The 20,758-nt window shown below is 35.0% G+C and overlaps 1 protein-coding gene across 4 annotated transcripts in view; it reads left to right on the top strand.

Annotated features, from left to right (window-relative positions):
• LOC110446821 (transcriptional activator GLI3-like) overlaps window positions 1-20,758 on the top strand; it is a 196,667-nt gene that overhangs the window by 159,133 nt on the left and 16,776 nt on the right. For all 4 annotated transcript variants that reach the window (XM_021492136.1, XM_021492133.1, XM_021492135.1 and 1 more), the window contains 5 exons: window positions 11,892-12,161; window positions 12,691-12,814; window positions 13,035-13,210; window positions 14,158-14,292; window positions 18,898-19,101. In XM_021492136.1, coding sequence (XP_021347811.1) covers window positions 11,892-12,161; window positions 12,691-12,814; window positions 13,035-13,210; window positions 14,158-14,292; window positions 18,898-19,101 — 909 coding nt within the window. The remainder of the gene's footprint in view (window positions 1-11,891; window positions 12,162-12,690; window positions 12,815-13,034; window positions 13,211-14,157; window positions 14,293-18,897; window positions 19,102-20,758) is intronic.

Here is a 20,758-nt window from a genome sequence, read left to right as displayed (position 1 = left end):
AAGGCTTATGCCTCCCCACACCATCACTGAACCTCTGCCATATCAGTCATATCCCACAACGTTACCTGCCTGGAACCTCTCCCCAGGTTGTCTCCGTACTCTAACATGCCTGTCGGTGTAGTCAAGACAGAATCTGGACTCGTCAGTAAAAAGAACCGGTTACCATTCCTGAAGAGTCCAAGTGCTGTGAGCTTGGGCTTAATATAATCGGTCCCTAACATGGCGAACAGTTAAGGGAACTCTTTTTGCTGGTCTGCGTGACCTTAAAGCAGCATCATGAAGACTTGATTTCCTTAACAATTTGAACAACACCCTACTTAGCCTAGCTTAGCTTTTAAAAGCGTGCACACACTTTTATGGTTGACTGAACGCACACCCACACAGGACAATTTGGAAGGCTAACATAATCGCCCAAAACATGAGTATGGAAGGAAAATATAATATCCTTTGTAACATTTGGATTTTTTTTTTAAATATAGGTGATCCTTAGCAAAATGTGAGTAATACATATTGGAGTGACCCCATAGTCATATTGACTACCAATTAAAATCATGAGCAATCCAAAACTGTGTGATACACATGTCAGTATATACTGATATATATTTTCATTAATCTATGGATTTTTTTTTAATATTTGAAATATTGTACAATCAATTTTACTTATAGAAACATTACAATAATACTCTTGGCATAAAACAGTGGATGAATTGCGAAAATCTAACTTAAGACTGTTTGAGAACATTTAAGAAATTAAAGAACATTTGAGTTAGGAATGTGCCTGGAGTTCCTCAGGATTTCACCTAGACTCTGACGGGGAACTTGTTGACATGTCACCACATCAACAGAAACTAGTGACACAGATGTGCACCACAGGGACCTAGTGTTCATGTCCTCACAGGGAGACCCTGCAGGGACCTTCATGTTTTGTTCATGTTCTCACAGAGGTGCACCACAGGGACTGCATGGAGTTCATACCCTTACAGGGGTTCTTGAAGAACTAGAGTTCATGTTCTTACAGGGGCATTTTACAGGGAAATGATGTTCATGTCCTAACATGGGCACACAAAACATGTGTTCGGGTCCTCAAAAGGCACAACAATTAGAACTATTATTCAGGTTCTGGCATGGGCTCAGCTAATGGGTACTGGTGTTCAGGTCCTCACAGGGGCTCAGCTAATGGGAACTGGTGTTCAGGTCCTCACATGGGCACACCAAAGGGAATTTGTGTTCAGGGCCTCACATGGGCACACCAAAGGGAACTCCAGTTCAGGTCCTCAAATGGGTACACCAAAGGGAACTTGTGTTCAGGGCCTCACAGGGGCACACCAAAGGGAATTTGAGTTCATAATGTCCTCAAATAGGCACACCAAAGGGAACTTGTGTTCAGGTCCCAACAATAGCAATCAATGGACTATTATCAATATTAAGATAGGAACAATTTACATGTGTTATTGACAATATATCAGCATGTCCTACTTGATAGGTTTGAATACTAAAGTCTGGTCACTAGGTTTTATATTAAGAATTGAACATTTCTTTGTAAATCATTCATTTCTATTCTGAGTTTTGCATGTTTGTATTAATTTTATCATTTGGTACCTGGCTGATAATTCATCTTATCTTTTGACAACTGCCTTGATCAAGTTGGCCTGTACTCTTAATAGCCAGGAGAGTTCCACACAGGAGAGCTCTCCTGATATGGAGATCAATTTTGTTGAAAATATTATGTAATCACTGACAAGAAGATTTCAGATATGTCGGTGATGAAAAGATTTGTTGAAAAATTTTGAGTTATGAACTAGATTTATTTTACTCATTTCGTCTTTTTGATTTTTATTGGTCCATCAAAATCAATACAAGAATCTATCTCAAAATCTGAGGAAAGATGAAATTAAACAGAATATTTGGATGCATATTTTTCCTTATGTATGATCCATACCTGCCAACCCCGGATATACTGAAAGAGCAGGATAACCCTCTTTGAAAACAAAAAAGAGGGTCATAGCATGTGATGTCTTTTTTTGCAACAAATATAAGAAAAGTAGATATTAAATTAGAACTTTAATATTTTAATGATGTAAAAGGTACATTCTACATTCATTGAACTGTTCTTCCAGCAGACCTAGCTGATCCTCATCCACAACACCACATTCAAAGCTGAAAAAGAAGAAGATCTGTCAATAACACAACTCATAAAATTAATTCATAACAATATATATGATACCTTTTTTCACAGACATTTGTTTCTCACGATAAAAAGGGTCCAGACAATAAAATAAGATGTCACATTCTACTCATATAAAATACCATTTTGTTTCTGTCAATAAAAATGTTCCTGACAATATGAAGACGCACCCTATTCATATAAAATATCAATTTTATATGGGTGGGGTTTGAATTCTTATTGTCAGGAACATTTTTATTGACAGAAACAAATGCCTGTGCATGTTTTTGAATGCCTTAGTGACATCGGTTTTAGCACCAGATCCACCTGAAATATGTGATTTACAAAGAGTTCAGAATCGCTGTTTGGTCCGTGATCGCCGTACTTTATCCACTATAAATATTTTTTCTACGACATTTGATATGTGCACAATTATCTTTTCGTTAAGCATTGTGATCAATAATACGTAGATACAATTGTAAAAACAACTCAATTATTCGTTAAAACATCTTACTAATTACTTGTCGATAAGTTCAATAACAACTGTCTATATATAAACAATTGTAAACACAACTTACCTGTAGTTTAGAAATGGAAACAGGAAATAGATTTTCTTCCTTATGACAAAGGATGGAAAAGTCTAGAAAATTCCAAGTGACTTCTGCAACTTCTAATATACAAAACCAATCTGGGCTAAAACGGGTGAAATTGACAAAATCCAGGTCAAAATCGTAACCTAGCGTGTGAGGTTATAAAAGTTGGTTCTGATGTTGTGGAATAATCCTACATAGAAATATAGTCTGATGTCTTGGAATAATCCTACATAGAAATATATTCTGTTGTAGTGAAATAATCCTAAATAGAAATATATTCTGATGTATTGGAATAATCCTACATAGAAATATATTCTGATGCAGTGGAATAATCCAATATAGAAATATATTCTGACGTAGTGAAATAATCCAATATAGAAATATATTCTGATGTATTGGAATAAACCAATATAGAAATATATTCTGATGCAGTGGAATAATTCAATATAGAAATAAATTCTGACGTAGTGAAATAATCCAATATAGAAATATATTCTGATGTATTGGAATAAACCAATATAGAAATATATTCTGATGTCATGGAATAAACCAATATAGAAATATATTCTGATGTATTGGAATAATCCTACATAGAAATATATTCTGTTGTAGTGGAATAATCCTACATAGAGAAATATTCTGATGTAGTGAAATAGTTCTGCATAGAAATATATTCTGATGTCGTGGAATAATCCTACATAGAAATATATTCTGGTGTAGTGGAATAATCCTACATAGAAATATATTCTGATGTAGTAAAAAAGTCCAATATAGAAATATATTCTGATGTATTGGAATAATCCTATATAGAAATATATTCTGATGTCGTGGAATAATCCTATATCGAAATATATTCTGATTTAGTGAAATAGTCCAATATAGAAATATATTCTGAAGCAGTGGAATTATCCTACATGTTACAGAATTCATATCAAATTCTTTAATATATGTACACATATATATTAAATTCTATACAGAAGTTCCCATCTGGTTACCAGTTTATTCATCCATGCTAAGTGAAACTAATACGTCATATTTTTTTTTATCAAAAGTGGCAACTGCACATGTTTGCAGCGATTGAGTTTCTGATTGAGTTACTTAATCCATCTTGCCTGTCAAACACCTGTGGACTAGAAAAACGACACAGTCATAAATTAAGCTGGAAGAATTTCTAAAATTTTTGGATTTTCTGATTTACTGTAGATTGATAATGGACTAGAAACTTTTGGAATCTACTCCTGGAAATGAACCAAATTTTTAATGAGTGTGAATTTGTACTTCATTGTAAATGATCTATTTATTTTTATTTTTTCAGTTAATTCAGTAACAATTAATTGTGTTGTAGCTCACACCAAATTAGAGGTTGTATAATTGAAAATGACATTTAAAAAATAGAACCATTCAAATCCTTTAAATATCATTCCTGAATGTCATAGGAATGTGATGATATTTTTGAAAAATAGATGTTGTTGTATAATTCATGTACAAAATGTAATCTCCGCAGTTGTGTGTGTGGACTAACAGTTTATCAGAGTTGACATATGTTTGAACAGTTTTAAATTAATGTATTTTAAATTTGCCGTGTGATGTTAAAAAATAATAGGGAACTCGGTTTAATTTGTTTTTTTGACCATTTCTGTCAATCATCACTGCTGGTGTTAGGTGTTGCCCTGACCATGAGTAACGCCCCCATCCCTAAGGTGGGGCCAGCTTTATGTTGTCCACCATGCCATAATTCACACTAGGCGATGGAAAGACATTGTTAAGACACAATGCTGACCTCTGCCTGGACAGTCAGGGGACACTGTTAGAGGTCAATTTTGATCGGAGTATCCATGGACTCTGAAGTAGGTGACTAAAACTATTTCTGTGTCCTTTTGTGATGGGTCCATTCATAATGTCCACTAGCCTGAGACAGGGTCAAGCTGATGGTCATCACCTCTATATCCCACGGACAATGGCCACTGCTGGGGATATGTCTTGGTGTGTGGTGGTCAGCTGTAGCAAACCTAAATAAAAAATGATAAATATAAAACATTTTGATATAATAAATATTCAGATAGTTTGTACTATCTAATAGTTAGTAAAGTTAAAACATGCAAGGTCATATTGAACCTATTTTTATATTCTAGCGTATCATGTCTGGATGAGGAGTTTAAATCTTACTTTACATTAAACAAATTATTCAAGTAATGTTTTTATACTCAAATTTTCTGTCTAAAATTGGTTCGAAGTTGCCAGGATTGTTCCATAGAAAAAAACATGATCATTCAGACTCTTGATTTAGGTACGAGGCCAAATAACATGGCAACTGATGTGGGTGGTTCCCCAGGGTTGGACACAATAACACTATAACGACCTGTTAGTCACGATTGTATTGGACGAGATTATAAAAACGGTGTTAAACTCTGTCATTAACTGTCACAGGACACCCATCAATTTCCTAAATTTTATTCCCCTCTAAATCACAGGATGGAGCCTCTGTTTACGAATAATAAAGTTATTTCTGCTATTTCCTAAGAAAGTTGTCAAATACAGCTGAACTAATTTGAGCTTCCATAATGGAACGAGCTTCATTTACTTGTCCTCTATTTCTGAAGGCAAGACAATTTTCATTTCTTGTGTGTACAACTATGATAATTTAATATAAAAAAGTAGAGAATCTGTGTACATTTTTTATTTGTAAAAAGAATATCTTGAATATAAAATTATCTTATCATAAAGTCCAACTTTACTTAAGAGAAGCTACTTTACACATTATAAATTAGATTTATGATAGAGTTATCTCCCTTAAAAAGTGTTTATGTGAGAAGTAATTTATTATGACAGAATATATATAACTGAGAAAATGTTGGAATCTATTATTTATGACGGTTGCATCAGACTGAATTAATGATTTTCAAAACATTTTCATTTAACCTAAAAGCTGATGTCATCATTTCTTTATGATGCAGCTAATAGGCATGTAGAGTCGGTTTGACATTGATGTATGTGGCGATGTTTAGATTAGTACCTGTGTGTACCCTCACTTGACAAAGCTAATTTATCCAAGACTTGTAACGTATCCAAGGCTTTTGGAAAAGCATGGTTTTATTATCCAATGATACAGTGGTATTATTTAATTAAAAGTGTTGCTTCATTGCTGATGGGGTAAGATTATCGGATAATTAAGAAAGAAAGAAGAAGGATCTTTTTGAGGATATCCTTATAATCAACAGGTATGCTCGCGTACCTGTGTACTGGAGGAGTATCATTGTACAGCACAGCTGTCTACATAGAAAGTGGTGAAATATTAATGACACTGCCAAATCTAGTGCCCCATGTTGTAGTGTTTTGCCCTGAAGTTTGCTATTTTAGTAGAAGTTCTGTTGACATATAATGACAAAACTTGAGCTTGTCAACGGTTACCTGCCATACAGGGATTGGGTGGAGTCTCCCTAGAAACAAGGCCGTATATGGTTACACAGATTGTTGTCCACTAGGGCTATTAGGAGATCTCTGTCTAAAACAGACCATGTCACCAATAATTAGAACGGAGAAGGTCTCTCCATCACGGTGGTCTTATCACTGTTTATAAACAGTCGTAGTTGGTGTTTGAGAAATGACAGTTTTCCACCAAAAACAAATTCAGTAAGAAAAAGGTGTAAGCTGTTAGATTGGTCATAAACATCAGTAAACATTTCTTAGTTGAGAAAGCTAGCACACCATAAGTAAGCTGAAACTGACTACAAATGAAACACCTGTACACATTAGACTGTAGGTCAACTAGATGACACGATGCAGGGATGGATTGGGGGGAGGGGGACATCCAACACCCACAGGAAAAAAGAGACTTGACAACTGCAGGTAATGTTACTTACCTGGATATTCTATAGTAGAGCACCTGGAAAAGTAGGAATATTTCTGTGGCAGACAGGACCTTAGGAATGTTTCTGTGGCAGACAGGACCTCAGGACCTTAGGAATATTTCTGTGGCAGACAGGACCTTAGGAACATTTCTGTGGCAGACAGGACCTTAGGAATGTATCTGTGGCAGACAGGAACTTAGGAATGTTTCTGTGGCAGACAGGACCTTAGGAATATTTCTGTGGCAGACAGGACCTTAGGAATATTTTGATGACACCTTGATGATACTCAGGTAGAGAGTGATGTCAACCGATCGAGTGTCTGCCAGGATACCAGGAGGCTGTATAGAGCTTGGTTGTTAAATCCTCGACACCATGAGTGTTCTCAGTCATCACTCTCCAACATTAAAGGGATTTATAATGCCTCCACAATGAGCCTGTCTTTATTTATCCTCAACGTCATTGCTCTACAAACTCCAAAACCGATTGTCATGAAACTTGGTGCCTTTATAAACATCAATTTGTGTACAAGTTTGCATTTCAACCTTCTGAGGTCAGAAACATAAATGAATAACAATTTTACTTCATTGTTCTACAGACTTCATTTTTTGTCCAATCCATACAAGTTTACAAATATTACCTGACCATGTACAAATCACAGCAATACTGACTTGAAACTTTTACTTAAGTATCTGAAACGTTCCTTAAATAGTCACAGCCAATTGATGTTACTTTTTGTATTAATGCTTAAATCTAAGATGGCTGCCTTTGCATCAGATTAGCTAAGACAATTTAAAATTCTTCTCAAGAACAACTGCAGCAACTGACCCAAAACTCTACAGATGCTGTTTGGAGGTCACTATAAAAGGGGTTTTACTTTCATGACTGATTTCATTACTAATCAGAAAATTCCAAGATAACCGGCCTGGCCTCTGATTGTCCAAGTCATTTTCGACTTCTCAAGAATGGCAACATTGGACTCCAAACTTAGCACTTAGAAATGTTCCTGTACTATGATTTTCATGTGAGTATTAAGGCCATGTGGGCCTCTTGTTGGGTGTGATATATGTAGAAAAGTGTATTAGGTGTCTCTTGTTTTATAACACATAAAATAAATAAATATGTGATGAGTTCTGTTCCTGCCAAACATGGACAGTTTTATGTATTGAACTAAAATATGTAATATTCTGGTCAGAACATCATACTTTTAAAATATAAATATTCATCTGATCAAAAAATATAAATATTCATCTGATCAAAAAAGCACGATCCTGAGGATTTCCTGGTTATAAAGATCTCTTGTTTCTTAAAACCTTTTCATAATATGGTGTGAAAATGTTTGTTTTGTGTAGAGGTTTTGAGCAATGAAGTATGGAGTATATCTACTGATGAAGCATCAACATAAAAGCTATGGTTGTACATTGTAGGTATGAAAGTTTACAATGTATGAACTGGGGAAACCTACACATAAAACCCAGCCACTACATCCACTCTCTATAATAAACAAACTGGCTCACCAACTTTATACAGTTTTTATGAGGGACTGGATTTCTGTGCTAAACTTTTTAGATACTTCAGAGCATTACAGAAAATAAAATGTTGTCTCGCCTTGTGCGCTAAATTTGCTTGGGGGCGCAGGGGTTACATTGCTCTGGATAATCTACACCGCCATCAACTCTTCAAGCTTGAATCAAGACTGGTAGCAAGCATGATTATATATTCGTGTACTCGCCAGACCATATACAATAGCAAATCACATGCAAAAGGAATAGATCGTACCATTCTGGTCAAAGGTTTAAGGTGGATGAAGGAATTGAAGCTTTATGCAACCTCTGACTTTTGAACTCTGCTGTGTATTTAAATAGTTGTAAAGTGCAAACACAAAACAGTCATTGATACCCAAGTTTTGTGTTCCCTGATCCTCCCTTCCTCCATACCACAGGAACATTTCTCATCCTCTGGACTACCTCCCCACAAACAAAGAAAAGGGAAAGGAAGGAAAGGGTGTCTATAGGCAATGCCTGTACCTTATCCATTTGTACACATTTTGGTACAATTAAATTTATTTGAAATGCAAAAAGAAAAAAGAAAATTTAAAAAATAAGGGAATAAGTTAGAGAGAAATGAATGGGTTTAAATTTCCATTCAACGCGTTTATCCAACACATAGCGAGATACACAATTGAATGAGTAACTGCAGACGTTGATGTGTCTAGGATAAGAGGCGTTGTCGTGAAATAGCAGTAATATAAATAGGTATAAAAGGTAGAGGGATGTTATCCCGACTGATAGAGAACTACCCTCCATGCCAGATCTCATTAGTAACTAGACCCCACATCAAAGACTGACTTCCAGTCACTGTTAGTATATATAAACCATCTCACAGTTTTTCAACCATACAAATGAATAGAGGTTCTTTTCCTATGGTCTGGAATAGTTTGATTTTTCAATGATAGCCTAAACTAAAGAATGGATATTAACAGAGCTTCTTTCAATATCTTTTGACATGATATCACTCAGATACAATGTTTAACCAAGAATAAAGTTTCTTATGAATTCGACAACTCCGGTAATGTATTTCTCTCTATTCAGAAATGGAGAGTATATAAGATTTCCATTGAATTAATTCCATACAATATTTTTTGGCCTTTTGTAAAGTATCGAGTTCTAAACAGAACACTGGTATCTGTAGTTGGTGCCACACACTTTATAATGGGATTTTGTTATTCCGGTTTTTCCTGCCATTGCAATTGAGTATTCAAACAATAGTCTCTTTTGTGAATTTGGGAGAAATCTTGATTTATTGTACTTTTTTTGTAATACCATAATATGTGCTTAGCAGGTGGTTGGAAAACAATTGTGTTCCATTTTCTGATATTAAATTACAATTTTATCATTTAGAAGAAAAGAAGAACAAAATCTATTGTTTGAATTTGCAGAACAGCAGGAATAACAGCCATTAGATAGGTCTAATGTTGCCTATAGGAAGACGTTGTGAGCAAAATGCTTCCTTTTCTATTAATGATAAAAAGAAATCTTCGTCAGGGAGAGTTGCTTTTAAATTCAAGGATTTAATTGTGAAAAAAAAAATGTTCTATGAAGAGAAATTCTAGCTTGTAGCTATGCTTGGTATTGTTTTTCTATACAGGAAGTAGATGAAGGTTATCAAGATTCAGTTAGTCTATCAAATCTGTTTTAACAAGATGTCCTTTAGGGGAGAAATATAAACAACATTTGACCTTTAACGCTTCAAGTCAGAATTTAAATAAAGATCAAGTTGGAAAAGAAATATAATCTAGTAAGAATTTGAACAAGAGTTAGAAAGATCAAGATGTGTGCCATAGTTGACTTCAATTTGTAAATTGCCTTATCTGTCATTAAAGTTGTTGGGTAAACAGGGCTATCATATTTTGAAAGTTGAAAAGTTATACAAAATGAGTATAATTTACAGCACATCAAAGTTGAAAGATATCTAATCGGCGAATTTTATCTAAAAAGAACAACGCGATAACAAAGTAAGGTGAAATTAATCTAGATACCATTCACAAAATCTTACCCTAGTATATACAAATGAGGCGTGACATTCAGAACAATTCTTATGATTTTGACTAATTTAACATTTTGTGACAAATGAAATTGGATAATGTTGAAGGTGTTTTTTGTGAAGTTTGTGGATGACTTGACAGTTTAATGTTACCCCTATCACTGGGGCTACTGAAGTTTGATGTGAAGAAGACCGATAATAAATAACACTGGGCTAAATTATACTGTCATGTCAGGCGAAGCTATGTCCAACAACGTCCTGAGTTTTACGATAACTGACAGGAAGTTGTTTCCATTCAATAGCTGTTTTGTTGATGACGAATATTATTAAACAGCAGTGAATACAACCAAAGATTTGTACAATAGCTGTTTGTGTAGTGGTACATTTTGTTCCTAGATTTCCCTTGAACTTTTTTACACCTCACTTGTTAGTAAGATGGCCGACCATTAAATATAGCTGCCTAGTCTCAATTCTGCTTCACACTTTCTAACCCAGAATTGTGAATGTTTTCCTGTCAATTCTTGTCAGAAAATGTGTAAAATTTCATTTAAAGACATTTGATCCAACCAAGAAAAACTTGTCAGTGTCACAAATAGGTGAAAATTGGAAAAAAAATCAAGGGTCATCCTTTATTGAAAATAGCTGAAGGATTTAATCAATAATTGTTGGCAATTTGATGTAGTTAGATAAAATGCAATTTGATTGCGAATGTGAATCTGTACATACTGTTACCTAAAATAGCTGAGATGTGTTTTTCATTAGTGGATACATTGTAGTGGTTGAATGTGATATATTGGGTACGTTTATATGTTTGTTAGGGTGTATGATTATGGCACTATGCATACACTGGTGTCCGTTGCACATCAGTGGTGGTCTGTGAGTTCAAGAAGCAGGTTCTTCCTGAAGCAGTGACATTGTACGTATACAGTACTGGCCAGACTGAGGTTAACATTGTACGTATACAGTACTGGCCGGACTGAGGTTAACATTGTACGTATACAGTACTGGCCAGACTGAGGTTAACATTGTGTAATACTGTTATCAGTACTGATTAATGTAAATATTACCAACAAGGTTTTTTTTAAATGTTTACATAATTATAGTATTTTGAAATTTTAATGTTTGAAAATAGAAATAGAAAATAAGGAACAGCCAGGGTCAAACCTGTGACCTTTACATTACAATGCTTACGCTTACCAATGGTGCCATCCAGGCTATATAGCAGCACAGCCTCAAACTTACTGTTAAATGTATGGGTCGCAAAGCCTGTGAAAAACTTGACCAAGTATTTTAAGCGAGAAAAACACCCTTTGGTTGCTTCTTCTTCTTCTTCTTAATATTGTATCATAGCAGCCCTCCCTACAGGTTAATATTGTATCATAGCAGCCCTCCCTACAGGTTAATATTGTATCATAGCAGCCCTCCCTACAGGTTAATATTGTATCATAGCAGCCCTCCCTACAATATTGGGATTAAATATTCAAAATTTCCAAACCGTTTTGGATTGAAACACCATAAAGCAAGATAATCAGCCCTGACTTCAACTTCAATCTGCTGGTGCAAATTTTGCTGTTTATATTCTAGACTTCCTACCTGTACAGTATATAGCATATTAGGCACCCAGTCATGATAGCTTTTTACACCAATCAAAGCATATGATTTTATTCATTATATTTCAATTTTTTGAAAAAATAAGCATTTTGAGTTGTCCCATTTCACTTACATTTCTTTTTTCTGTTTTTTTAGCGGACCCGCTACAGAAGTCTCGCAGAGGCCTCGTCGTCAGCCGGCCCCCCAGCTGTCACCTGACACGCGTTGACGAGGAACCGACAACCACTCAAGACGACAAGGGGCGTTCATCACAAGTTGAGACTGTTGACCGTGGAGTGGGACCAACACCACACCCACCTCATGTGGATCCCCATATCCGGGAGCCACGCATTCCAGCCCCAGGGTACTTCGTAAACCCACTCCTAGACCCCCGTAATGGCCTCCTTGAACATGGATACGGTAATGGTAAGGGCTTCAGTGTCTTATGTTTGAAAGTTTGTACACAAGATGCTTACCTCAAGAGTTTAATAGCCTATTTCTTCATCTGATACATTTGTTGAGAAATGTAAATTTTATGAGAATCTTGTGATCACTCTCCGCTAAAACAATAATTTCATTCAGGAGAAAAACCAACAACCTATGGCCATTACCTGGCGACTGCCCCACGTAGGCCTGCAGTCGCCAGGTACTGGCCGTAGGTCGGTGGTTTATCTCAGGGAACTCCGGCTTTCCTCTGCCACCAAAACCTGGCATGTCCTTAAATGACCATTGTTGCTAATAGGAGGTAAAACACAAACAAACCAAAAACCAAAACAAACTAAGGTGATATCGAAAAATTTGTAAATCACAGAGGAAAGCTTTGGTTGATTTCAGCTTCAATGGATGAGCCTCGATTTCCACCATTGTTGTTAATGGTACAATTCAAAACGTTTAACACTCTGTGTTTTGCCCTTTTTATTGATAGAATAATTCCAGTTTGTTTTCTTGTTTTCAGGTTACGGGTTTCCCTATGGTCACTTCCCATACCCTATAAACCAGCCCCTCCCTCTCGACTCACACACGCTGGAGGGGCGATACCATTGGCCTCCCTCTAGTCCGTATCACCAGCACATGCCAGGGTAAGTACCTGTCAACTGTAGATTCACCGTTTATAAGCAGACAACTTGTCAGTTCATCATAGGATTTTATACTTATTTTAATGATAAAATTACAGGAAACTTTTTTTACCCTATGTCTTCAAAAATGGAAATGTTGAAAGTGGAACGAAGGTGAACACTTCCTGTTTTATTGACAACTGAGTACCAGTTTATACAAATTACAAACTTTTTCATTGGCTAGACTTGCTGCCAGTCCGTCCCACTCTGATGTATCGGTGCTTAGTATGCGTAGCCCGATAGGACCAGGGGAGCCTGTGACGAGCCTCGCAGCACGAATACACTGGGAACAGCTCCAAAGGAATTACCTTTATCAGAGTCCGTTGTCAGGACGACGGTTCAGTCCATCGTCACTACCAGGTACATCTTTTACAACACCTCTGGAGACCGGTCACATGTGTAGACCAGTAAAATACTTCCATCCTACTGAAACACACAGAATATGGCTTTGTTTAAATGATCAGCGCATTGTGGATGAAACACTTACAGTTCCAGCAATACAACTGAACAGACAATCCAGAATTAAATCAAATCAAGTTCAGCAAGGGAGATCATTTTCCATATTTTCTTTCACATCTCTATATGAGTAATACAGGTCATCTGGGCCTCTTGTAAATATCTATAGTAGAGTGCAAATAATCAAAACCCAAATTATCCAAACTTTCAGTTATCCAGGTCATGTCCCCAATAAAAAGCTTGCTTAAATAATGTTCAAACAGTTACCTAAACATGTACTTTTGTGAATCCTTTACGTCTGCCATTGGGTTCTGATGATCCGCTCTCTACTGTAACTCACCGTTAATCACCTGTGTTAACACGAGATACTTTTATCACATATTTTTTGTGGTTGCACAGTCCGTTGTTAAAATGTGATGGCATAAATAGACGTTAAACAGGCTCTTTTACAGTATGTATTGTCAGATAAATTGGTGAGGAAAGATGATCACAATGTTCCATCCTAACTTGACATGTCATGCAGATGATATATTACAATAAAACATGTATATATGTTATTGCTTATTTCACAAGTCCTTGTTAATGTATCATTCTAAGCACAGTTGCTATCATTAAATGTAAATAAAGTACTTGACATTAAGTGTTTTATAGAATCGGGTACAATTATATCTTCTTTGATCAGTGTGTTGGAGAGGTGGTTCACTCTCCTATTTACATCTTATACACACTAACATTTATATTAACATGTTTTTCAACAGTAAATCGTTGACAAGTATCGTAACAGGTTGATTTATATTTTTCGACAGCAAATCATTGACATGTATGGTAATATATATATTTCGTATTTTTAGGTCTTCCACTTGGTGGTCCTGGATCTATTTATAGTGACTACCCCAGTCATGTGTCATACAGTGGGCGGAGCATGTTTGGGGACATTCCGCCCACTCCTGGGAGTGGCAGTATCACACTCCCCGGCTCATTAGAAAGTAAGTACCAGAAGACCCTCCATTAGTTCCTTTTTGTTCCAGCAAAACCTCAATGTTTTATTATTAATGCAGGTGCCAATGCTGTGTATATTTACTAGATATATGACTGGAAAGTTGTGAAATTCAATTTATAAAACAAAGAGTTTCAAGTGGTTTTTATTTGTGTCTTTAATCACCAGCTAATGTGACAAAGATAAAGAAAAACACTAGAAAATGTCAAATGTTTATGGTAATACATGGTGAATATCGATAGTTACTGGTAATACATGGTGAATGTCAAATACATGGTGAATGTCAATAGTTAATGGTAACACAGGGTAATGTCAATAGATAATGGTAATACATGGTGAATGTCAATAGTTAAGGGTAATACAGGGTAATGTCAATAGTTAATGGTAATACATGGTTAATGTCAATAGTTAATGGTAATACCTGGTGAATATCGATAGTTAATGGTAATACATGGTGAATGTTAGTGGCAATACATGGTGAATGTCAATAGTTAATGGAAATACATGGTGAATGTCAATAGTTAATGGTAACACAGGGTAATGTCAATAGATAATGGTAATACATGGTGAATGTCAATAGTTAATCGTAATACATGGTGAATGTCAATAGTTACTAGTAATACAGGGTGAATGTCAATAGTTACTGGTAATAGATGGTGAATGTCAATAGTTACTGGTAATATAGGGTGAATGTCAATAGTTACTGGTAATACAGGGTGAATGTCAATAGTTCCTGGTAATACATGGTGAATGTCAATAGTTACTAGTAATACAGGGTGAATGTCAATAGTTACTGGTAATAGATGGTGAATGTCAATAGTTACTGGTAATACAGGGGGAATGTCAATGGTTACTGGTAATACATGGTGAATGTCAATAGTTACTGGTAATACAGGGAGAATGTCAATAGTTACTGGTAATACATGGAGAATGTCAATAGTTAATGGTAATACAGGGTAATGTCAATAGTTAATGGTAATACAGGGTAATGTCAATAGTTAATGGTAATAGGTAATACATGGTGAATGACAATAGTTAATGGTAATACATGGTTAATGTCAATAGTTAATGGTAATACCTGGTGAATGTCAATAGGAAATGGCAATACATAGTGAATGTCAATAGTTAATGGTAATACATCGTGAATGTCAATAGTTAATGGTAATCCATGGTGAATGTCAATAGTTAATGGTAATACATCGTGAATGTCAATAGTTAATGGTAATCCATGGTGAATGTCAATAGTTAATGGTAATACAGGGTGAATGTCAATAGTTACTGGTAATAGATGGTGAATGTCAATAGTTACTGGTAATACATGGAGAATGTCAATAGTTAATGGTAATACAGGGTAATGTCAATAGTTACTGGTAATACATGGTGAATATCAATAGTTAATGGTAATATATGGTGAATGTCAATAGTTACTGGTAATATAGGGTGAATGTCAATAGTTACTGGTAATAGATGGTGAATGTCAATAGTTACTGGTAATATAGGGTGAATGTCAATAGTTACTGGTAATACATGGTGAAGGTCAATAGTTAATGGTAATACATGGTGAATATCAATAGTTACTGGTAATACATGGAGAATGTCAATAGTTAATGGTAATACAGGGTAATGTCAATAGTTACTGGTAATACATGGTGAATGCCAATAGTTACTGGTAATACATGGTGAATGTCAATAGTTAATGTTAATACAGGGTAATGTCAATAGTTAATGGTAATACCTGGTGAATATCGATAGTTAATGGTAATACATGGTGAATATTAGTGGTAATACATGGTGAATGTCAATAGTTAAGGGTAATACAGGGTAATGTCAATAGTTAATGGTAATAGGTAATACATGGTGAATGACAATAGTTAATGGTAATACATGGTGAATGTGAATAGGTACTGGTAATACATGGTGAATGTCAATAGTTAAGGGTAATACAGGGTAATGTCAATAGTTAATGGTAATAGGTAATACATGGTGAATGACAATAGTTAATGGTAATACATGGTGAATGTTAGTGGTAATACATGGTGAATGTCAATAGTTACTAGTAATACATGGTGAATGTCAATAGTTAATGGTAATACATGGTGAATGTCAAATTTTAATGGTAATACATGGTGAATATCGATAGTTAATGGTAATACATGGTGAATGTTAGGGGTAATACATGGTGAATGTCAATAGTTAATGGGAATACATGGTGAATGTCAAATTTTAATGGTAATACATGGTGATGGTAATACATGGTGAATGTCAATAGTTAATGGTTATACATGGTGAATGTCAATAGTTAATGGTAATACAAGGTGAATGTCAATAGTTAATGGTAATACATGGTGAATGTCAAATTTTAATGGTAATACATGGTGATGGTAATACATGGTGAATGTCAATAGTTAATGGTAATACATGGTGAATATCAATAGTTAATGGTAATACAGGGTGAATGTCAATAGTTACTGGTAATGCATGGTGAATGTCAATAGTTAATGGTAATACATGGTGAATGTTAGTGGTAATACATGGTGAATATCAATAGTTAATGGTAATACAGGGAGAATGTCAATAGTTAATGGTAATACAGGGGAATGTCAATAGTTACTGGTAATACATGGGGAATATCAATAGTTAATGGTAATACAGGGTAATGTCAATAGTTACTGGGAATACATGGTGAATGTCAATAGTTAATCGTAATACATGGTGAATGTCAATAGTTAATCGTAATACATGGTGAATGTCAATAGTTACTGGTAATACAGGGTGAATGTCAATAGTTACTGGTAATACATGGTGAATGTCACTAGTTAATGGTAATACAGGGTAATGTCAATAGTTAATGGTAATACGGGGTAATGTCAATAGTTAATGGTAATACAGGGGAATGTCAATAGTTAATGGTAATACAGGGGAATGTCAATAGTTACTGGTAATACATGGGGAATATCAATAGTTAATGGTAATACAGGGGAATGTCAATAGTTACTGGTAATACATGGGGAATATCAATAGTTAATGGTAATACAGGGTGAAAGTCAATAGTTACTGGTAATACAGGGTAATGACAATAGTTAATGGTAATACATGGTGAATATCAATAGTTACTGGTAATACATGGTGAATATCAATAGTTAATGGTAATACAGGGAGAATGTCAATAGTTAATGGTAATACAGGGCAATGTCAATAGTTAATGGTAATACAGGGGAATGTCAATAGTTAATGGTAATACAGGGTGAAAGTCAATAGTTACTGGTAATACAGGGTAATGACAATAGTTAATGGTAATACATGGTGAATATCAATAGTTACTGGTAATACATGGTGAATATCAATAGTTAATGGTAATGCATGGTGAATATCAATAGTTACTGGTAATACATGGTGAATGTCACTAGTTAATGGTAATACAGGGTAATGTCAATAGTTACTGGTAATACAGGGTGAATGTCAATAGTTAATGGTAATACATGGTGAATGTTAATAAAAGAAATTGTGACAGTGTTTTACTGTTGGTTAAAAGGCAGAGATATTTTTCATAATGTTGATCAGTCAAAATTATGAATGGCATTTCCAATATGTATCTATTTACATCATCTTTAATGTAATAAAATCCCAGTGATCTCGGAGAAGATCTCTGCTTATAATTTTCGAACACCAAAGAGTGAGAATTAGTCAGATATTAAGAACTAATTAGTAAGATGTAGGTTTCAGTTTTATTGGTAGCAATGAATGATAGATGTTTGAAATCAACCATTCTACAGAGCAAGATATTCTGAGGTGCAAAAATTCCAGAAAATTTAATAAAAATTTGAGAATACTTACCGTGCAATATTTAGCAACCCTCAAAGTTATGATATTGAAAACTGTTAAGTCATTAGCCTTATGGCTCAAGGAAGGAAACGTTGGTGATAGGATTTGTGCTGATAATATACAACACAACATCAAAGACCAACTTGACTGTAGTCGAGGCAGCCTGTCTGCAGGTTTTGAGTGCATATTGTGCTCTTCTATACTGCATAATATTTGAAAAAATGTTTCCTTTATTTTCTCTTGGGAACTAGATATAATTCTGATGTTCGTTTGATGAAAAATAGAAATAAAACTTGAAACAAATATCTGCTATTGTAGTCGTGAAAACAAAGATGGGAAAATTCTTTGTTTGATATGCTCAGGCATACATATAGTTTTTATTGTTGTTTTTTTTAACTATGGAAATATTTTTGTTGGAATTTTATGCTTGTGAAGGAATGTAGTACTTGTTCATCATACAATCTCCAAATGTGTAGAACCTGTGGAGGAGGAGGACGTATGATACTGAACTATTTTTGATGTCAGTTGATTTTTTTTTTGGTGAATCGATAAACTTATAAAAATGGATGTGGAATTTACTGTTAAACCAAAAGACTCACTCAGATCAATGAAGAGCATCCCTTACACCTTTTCTACTGATTTCTGGATATTCTACCTTACCTTGACTAGTTCTTTAAAATGAAAAAATAATTAACGTTGAGTTTTATCAAATGTATTTGAGTATTCTCATTCATGACATATCGCCTTAAAAATTTAAATACTTTTATTTCAGGTTCCCGCCTCGCCAGCCCTCGTCCCAGTATTATATGTAAAAGTCGGAAACGGGCGTTGTCTCATTCTCCCATCTCTGACTATTTGGACATACAAAGCCTCACAAGGAGTTCCGAAGGATCATTACAATTCACTCCATTCTTACATAGTACAAACTCGAGGAGTTCCAGTGCAGCTAGTGGGTCCTATGGTCATTTATCTGCAGGTGAGGTTACACTCAATGATGTGAAAATAACGAATCTTAATCTGTATACCATATTGTTGCTGATGCAATCCTATTAAAGTCACAAAAGTTGTATCCTAAAGTACAAAAAAGACACCGAAATAATGGAGAAGACAACATGAAATTAGAATCCAGAACTATGTACAGTCAATTCGTATGTTAATTAACCATACTAACTTTGCTGGAAATCAGGTTTAATAAAATTTGCTAACATTCCGTTTAATAAAGTGTTGCTTGAAGCTCTGCATTCGTATGCAATGAAGTTAACATCCAGTGTGGCACCTCCGCTAGGACGACAAGGAGAACATCTTAATGTGCTACATCTTACTCACATCATTAAATATCAAAAAATAAAAGCAGAAGGAACAGATGGTTTACTCGGAGCATTTGAAAGATGATGATTTTGGCATGCATCAATTTCCTGTCACTTCCTGGCCAATGTTCTGTATATATAGCCATGGGTTCTTACACAGCCAAAGATACGAGTACACGGTTCTTCCGACTTCCGGTATAATTCTCAGCTTTGAAAGGCAAACATTAATACGTGAGAAACATAACACCACTTCCAGTAACTAAGTCAATTAAAAAGATATATATGTAATTCAAGACACCGAAGTTGTGGATTGATTTCAATCAAGACACTTCACCTTTACCTATACCAGCTACACCGATATCAACAGCTTGTAAGGAAAATACATTTCATCTCCATTGACTTAAACAAATCGTTTATTTAATCAATTAGTCTCATTCCATCAAAAAAAGTCAGTCTAAGCTTGGAAATCAATATTTCTTTTTTGCCAGTTGAGATAATTTATATAATTAATTGGAAAGGATGCACTTGGCCTACAATACCATGCAGTATCACAAGATTGGTTTCCTACTTAACGGCAAATAACTATATAAAAAAACTGCATGTATCGCTCAACTTGAAAATTAGCTCCATTTTACGCATTCATTCTTTATTTCATCAGTAAAGACATTATATTCTGATATTGACCTTTGACATTTATCTTTTCATAAGAGTAAGGAAGGTCCTGATCAAACACGCTTACACGCTTGCATTATCAATTAATTAAATTATAAACTACTATATGATGTGAGAATAACTGTACATTTGATGCAAGAAAATGTTTGAATCAACGGTAGGTGTATTTAAACAATTCTGTAACAAAGCAGGCAACAGTTGCTGAGGTATTGTTTCTATGGTAACCAGAGTAAGTTTGTTTATTGCTCAAACAATAGAGGATTTACCTCAGTGTGGCATATATAAGATAGCTGTATGCTAATTCCTTGATTAATCATAACACTGTGTACCATATATCGGCTTGAGTAAATTTTGCGTGCAGATGGAAAATTAGGAAAATGATACCCTCAGTTAAATAGATACTGGTAAACAGGTTTTAACATATAAATCAAGTATCTTTTGCATTCTGTAAATGATTGGAGGAAGAAAATTGGCCAAGTGTTAGGAGATTCATGGCGATACTATGTAACACAGCATATAGACATGTGACTTGTAAATAGCCTCATGTATCGGGTTTACATTCACTGTTTCTACGGACCAACCTTTCAATAATTACGTTATTTTTGGTAAGTTTATCTAAAAATAGACTAATCTATCATGATATACCACCCATGC

The sequence above is a fragment of the Mizuhopecten yessoensis genome, unplaced genomic scaffold (assembly GCF_002113885.1).
Source record: "Mizuhopecten yessoensis strain PY_sf001 unplaced genomic scaffold, ASM211388v2 scaffold3011, whole genome shotgun sequence".
Classification (NCBI taxonomy): Eukaryota; Metazoa; Mollusca; class Bivalvia; order Pectinida; family Pectinidae; genus Mizuhopecten; species Mizuhopecten yessoensis.
The sequence above is the reverse complement of the archived record's forward strand: the minus strand, read 5'-3'. Positions and strand labels throughout refer to the sequence as shown.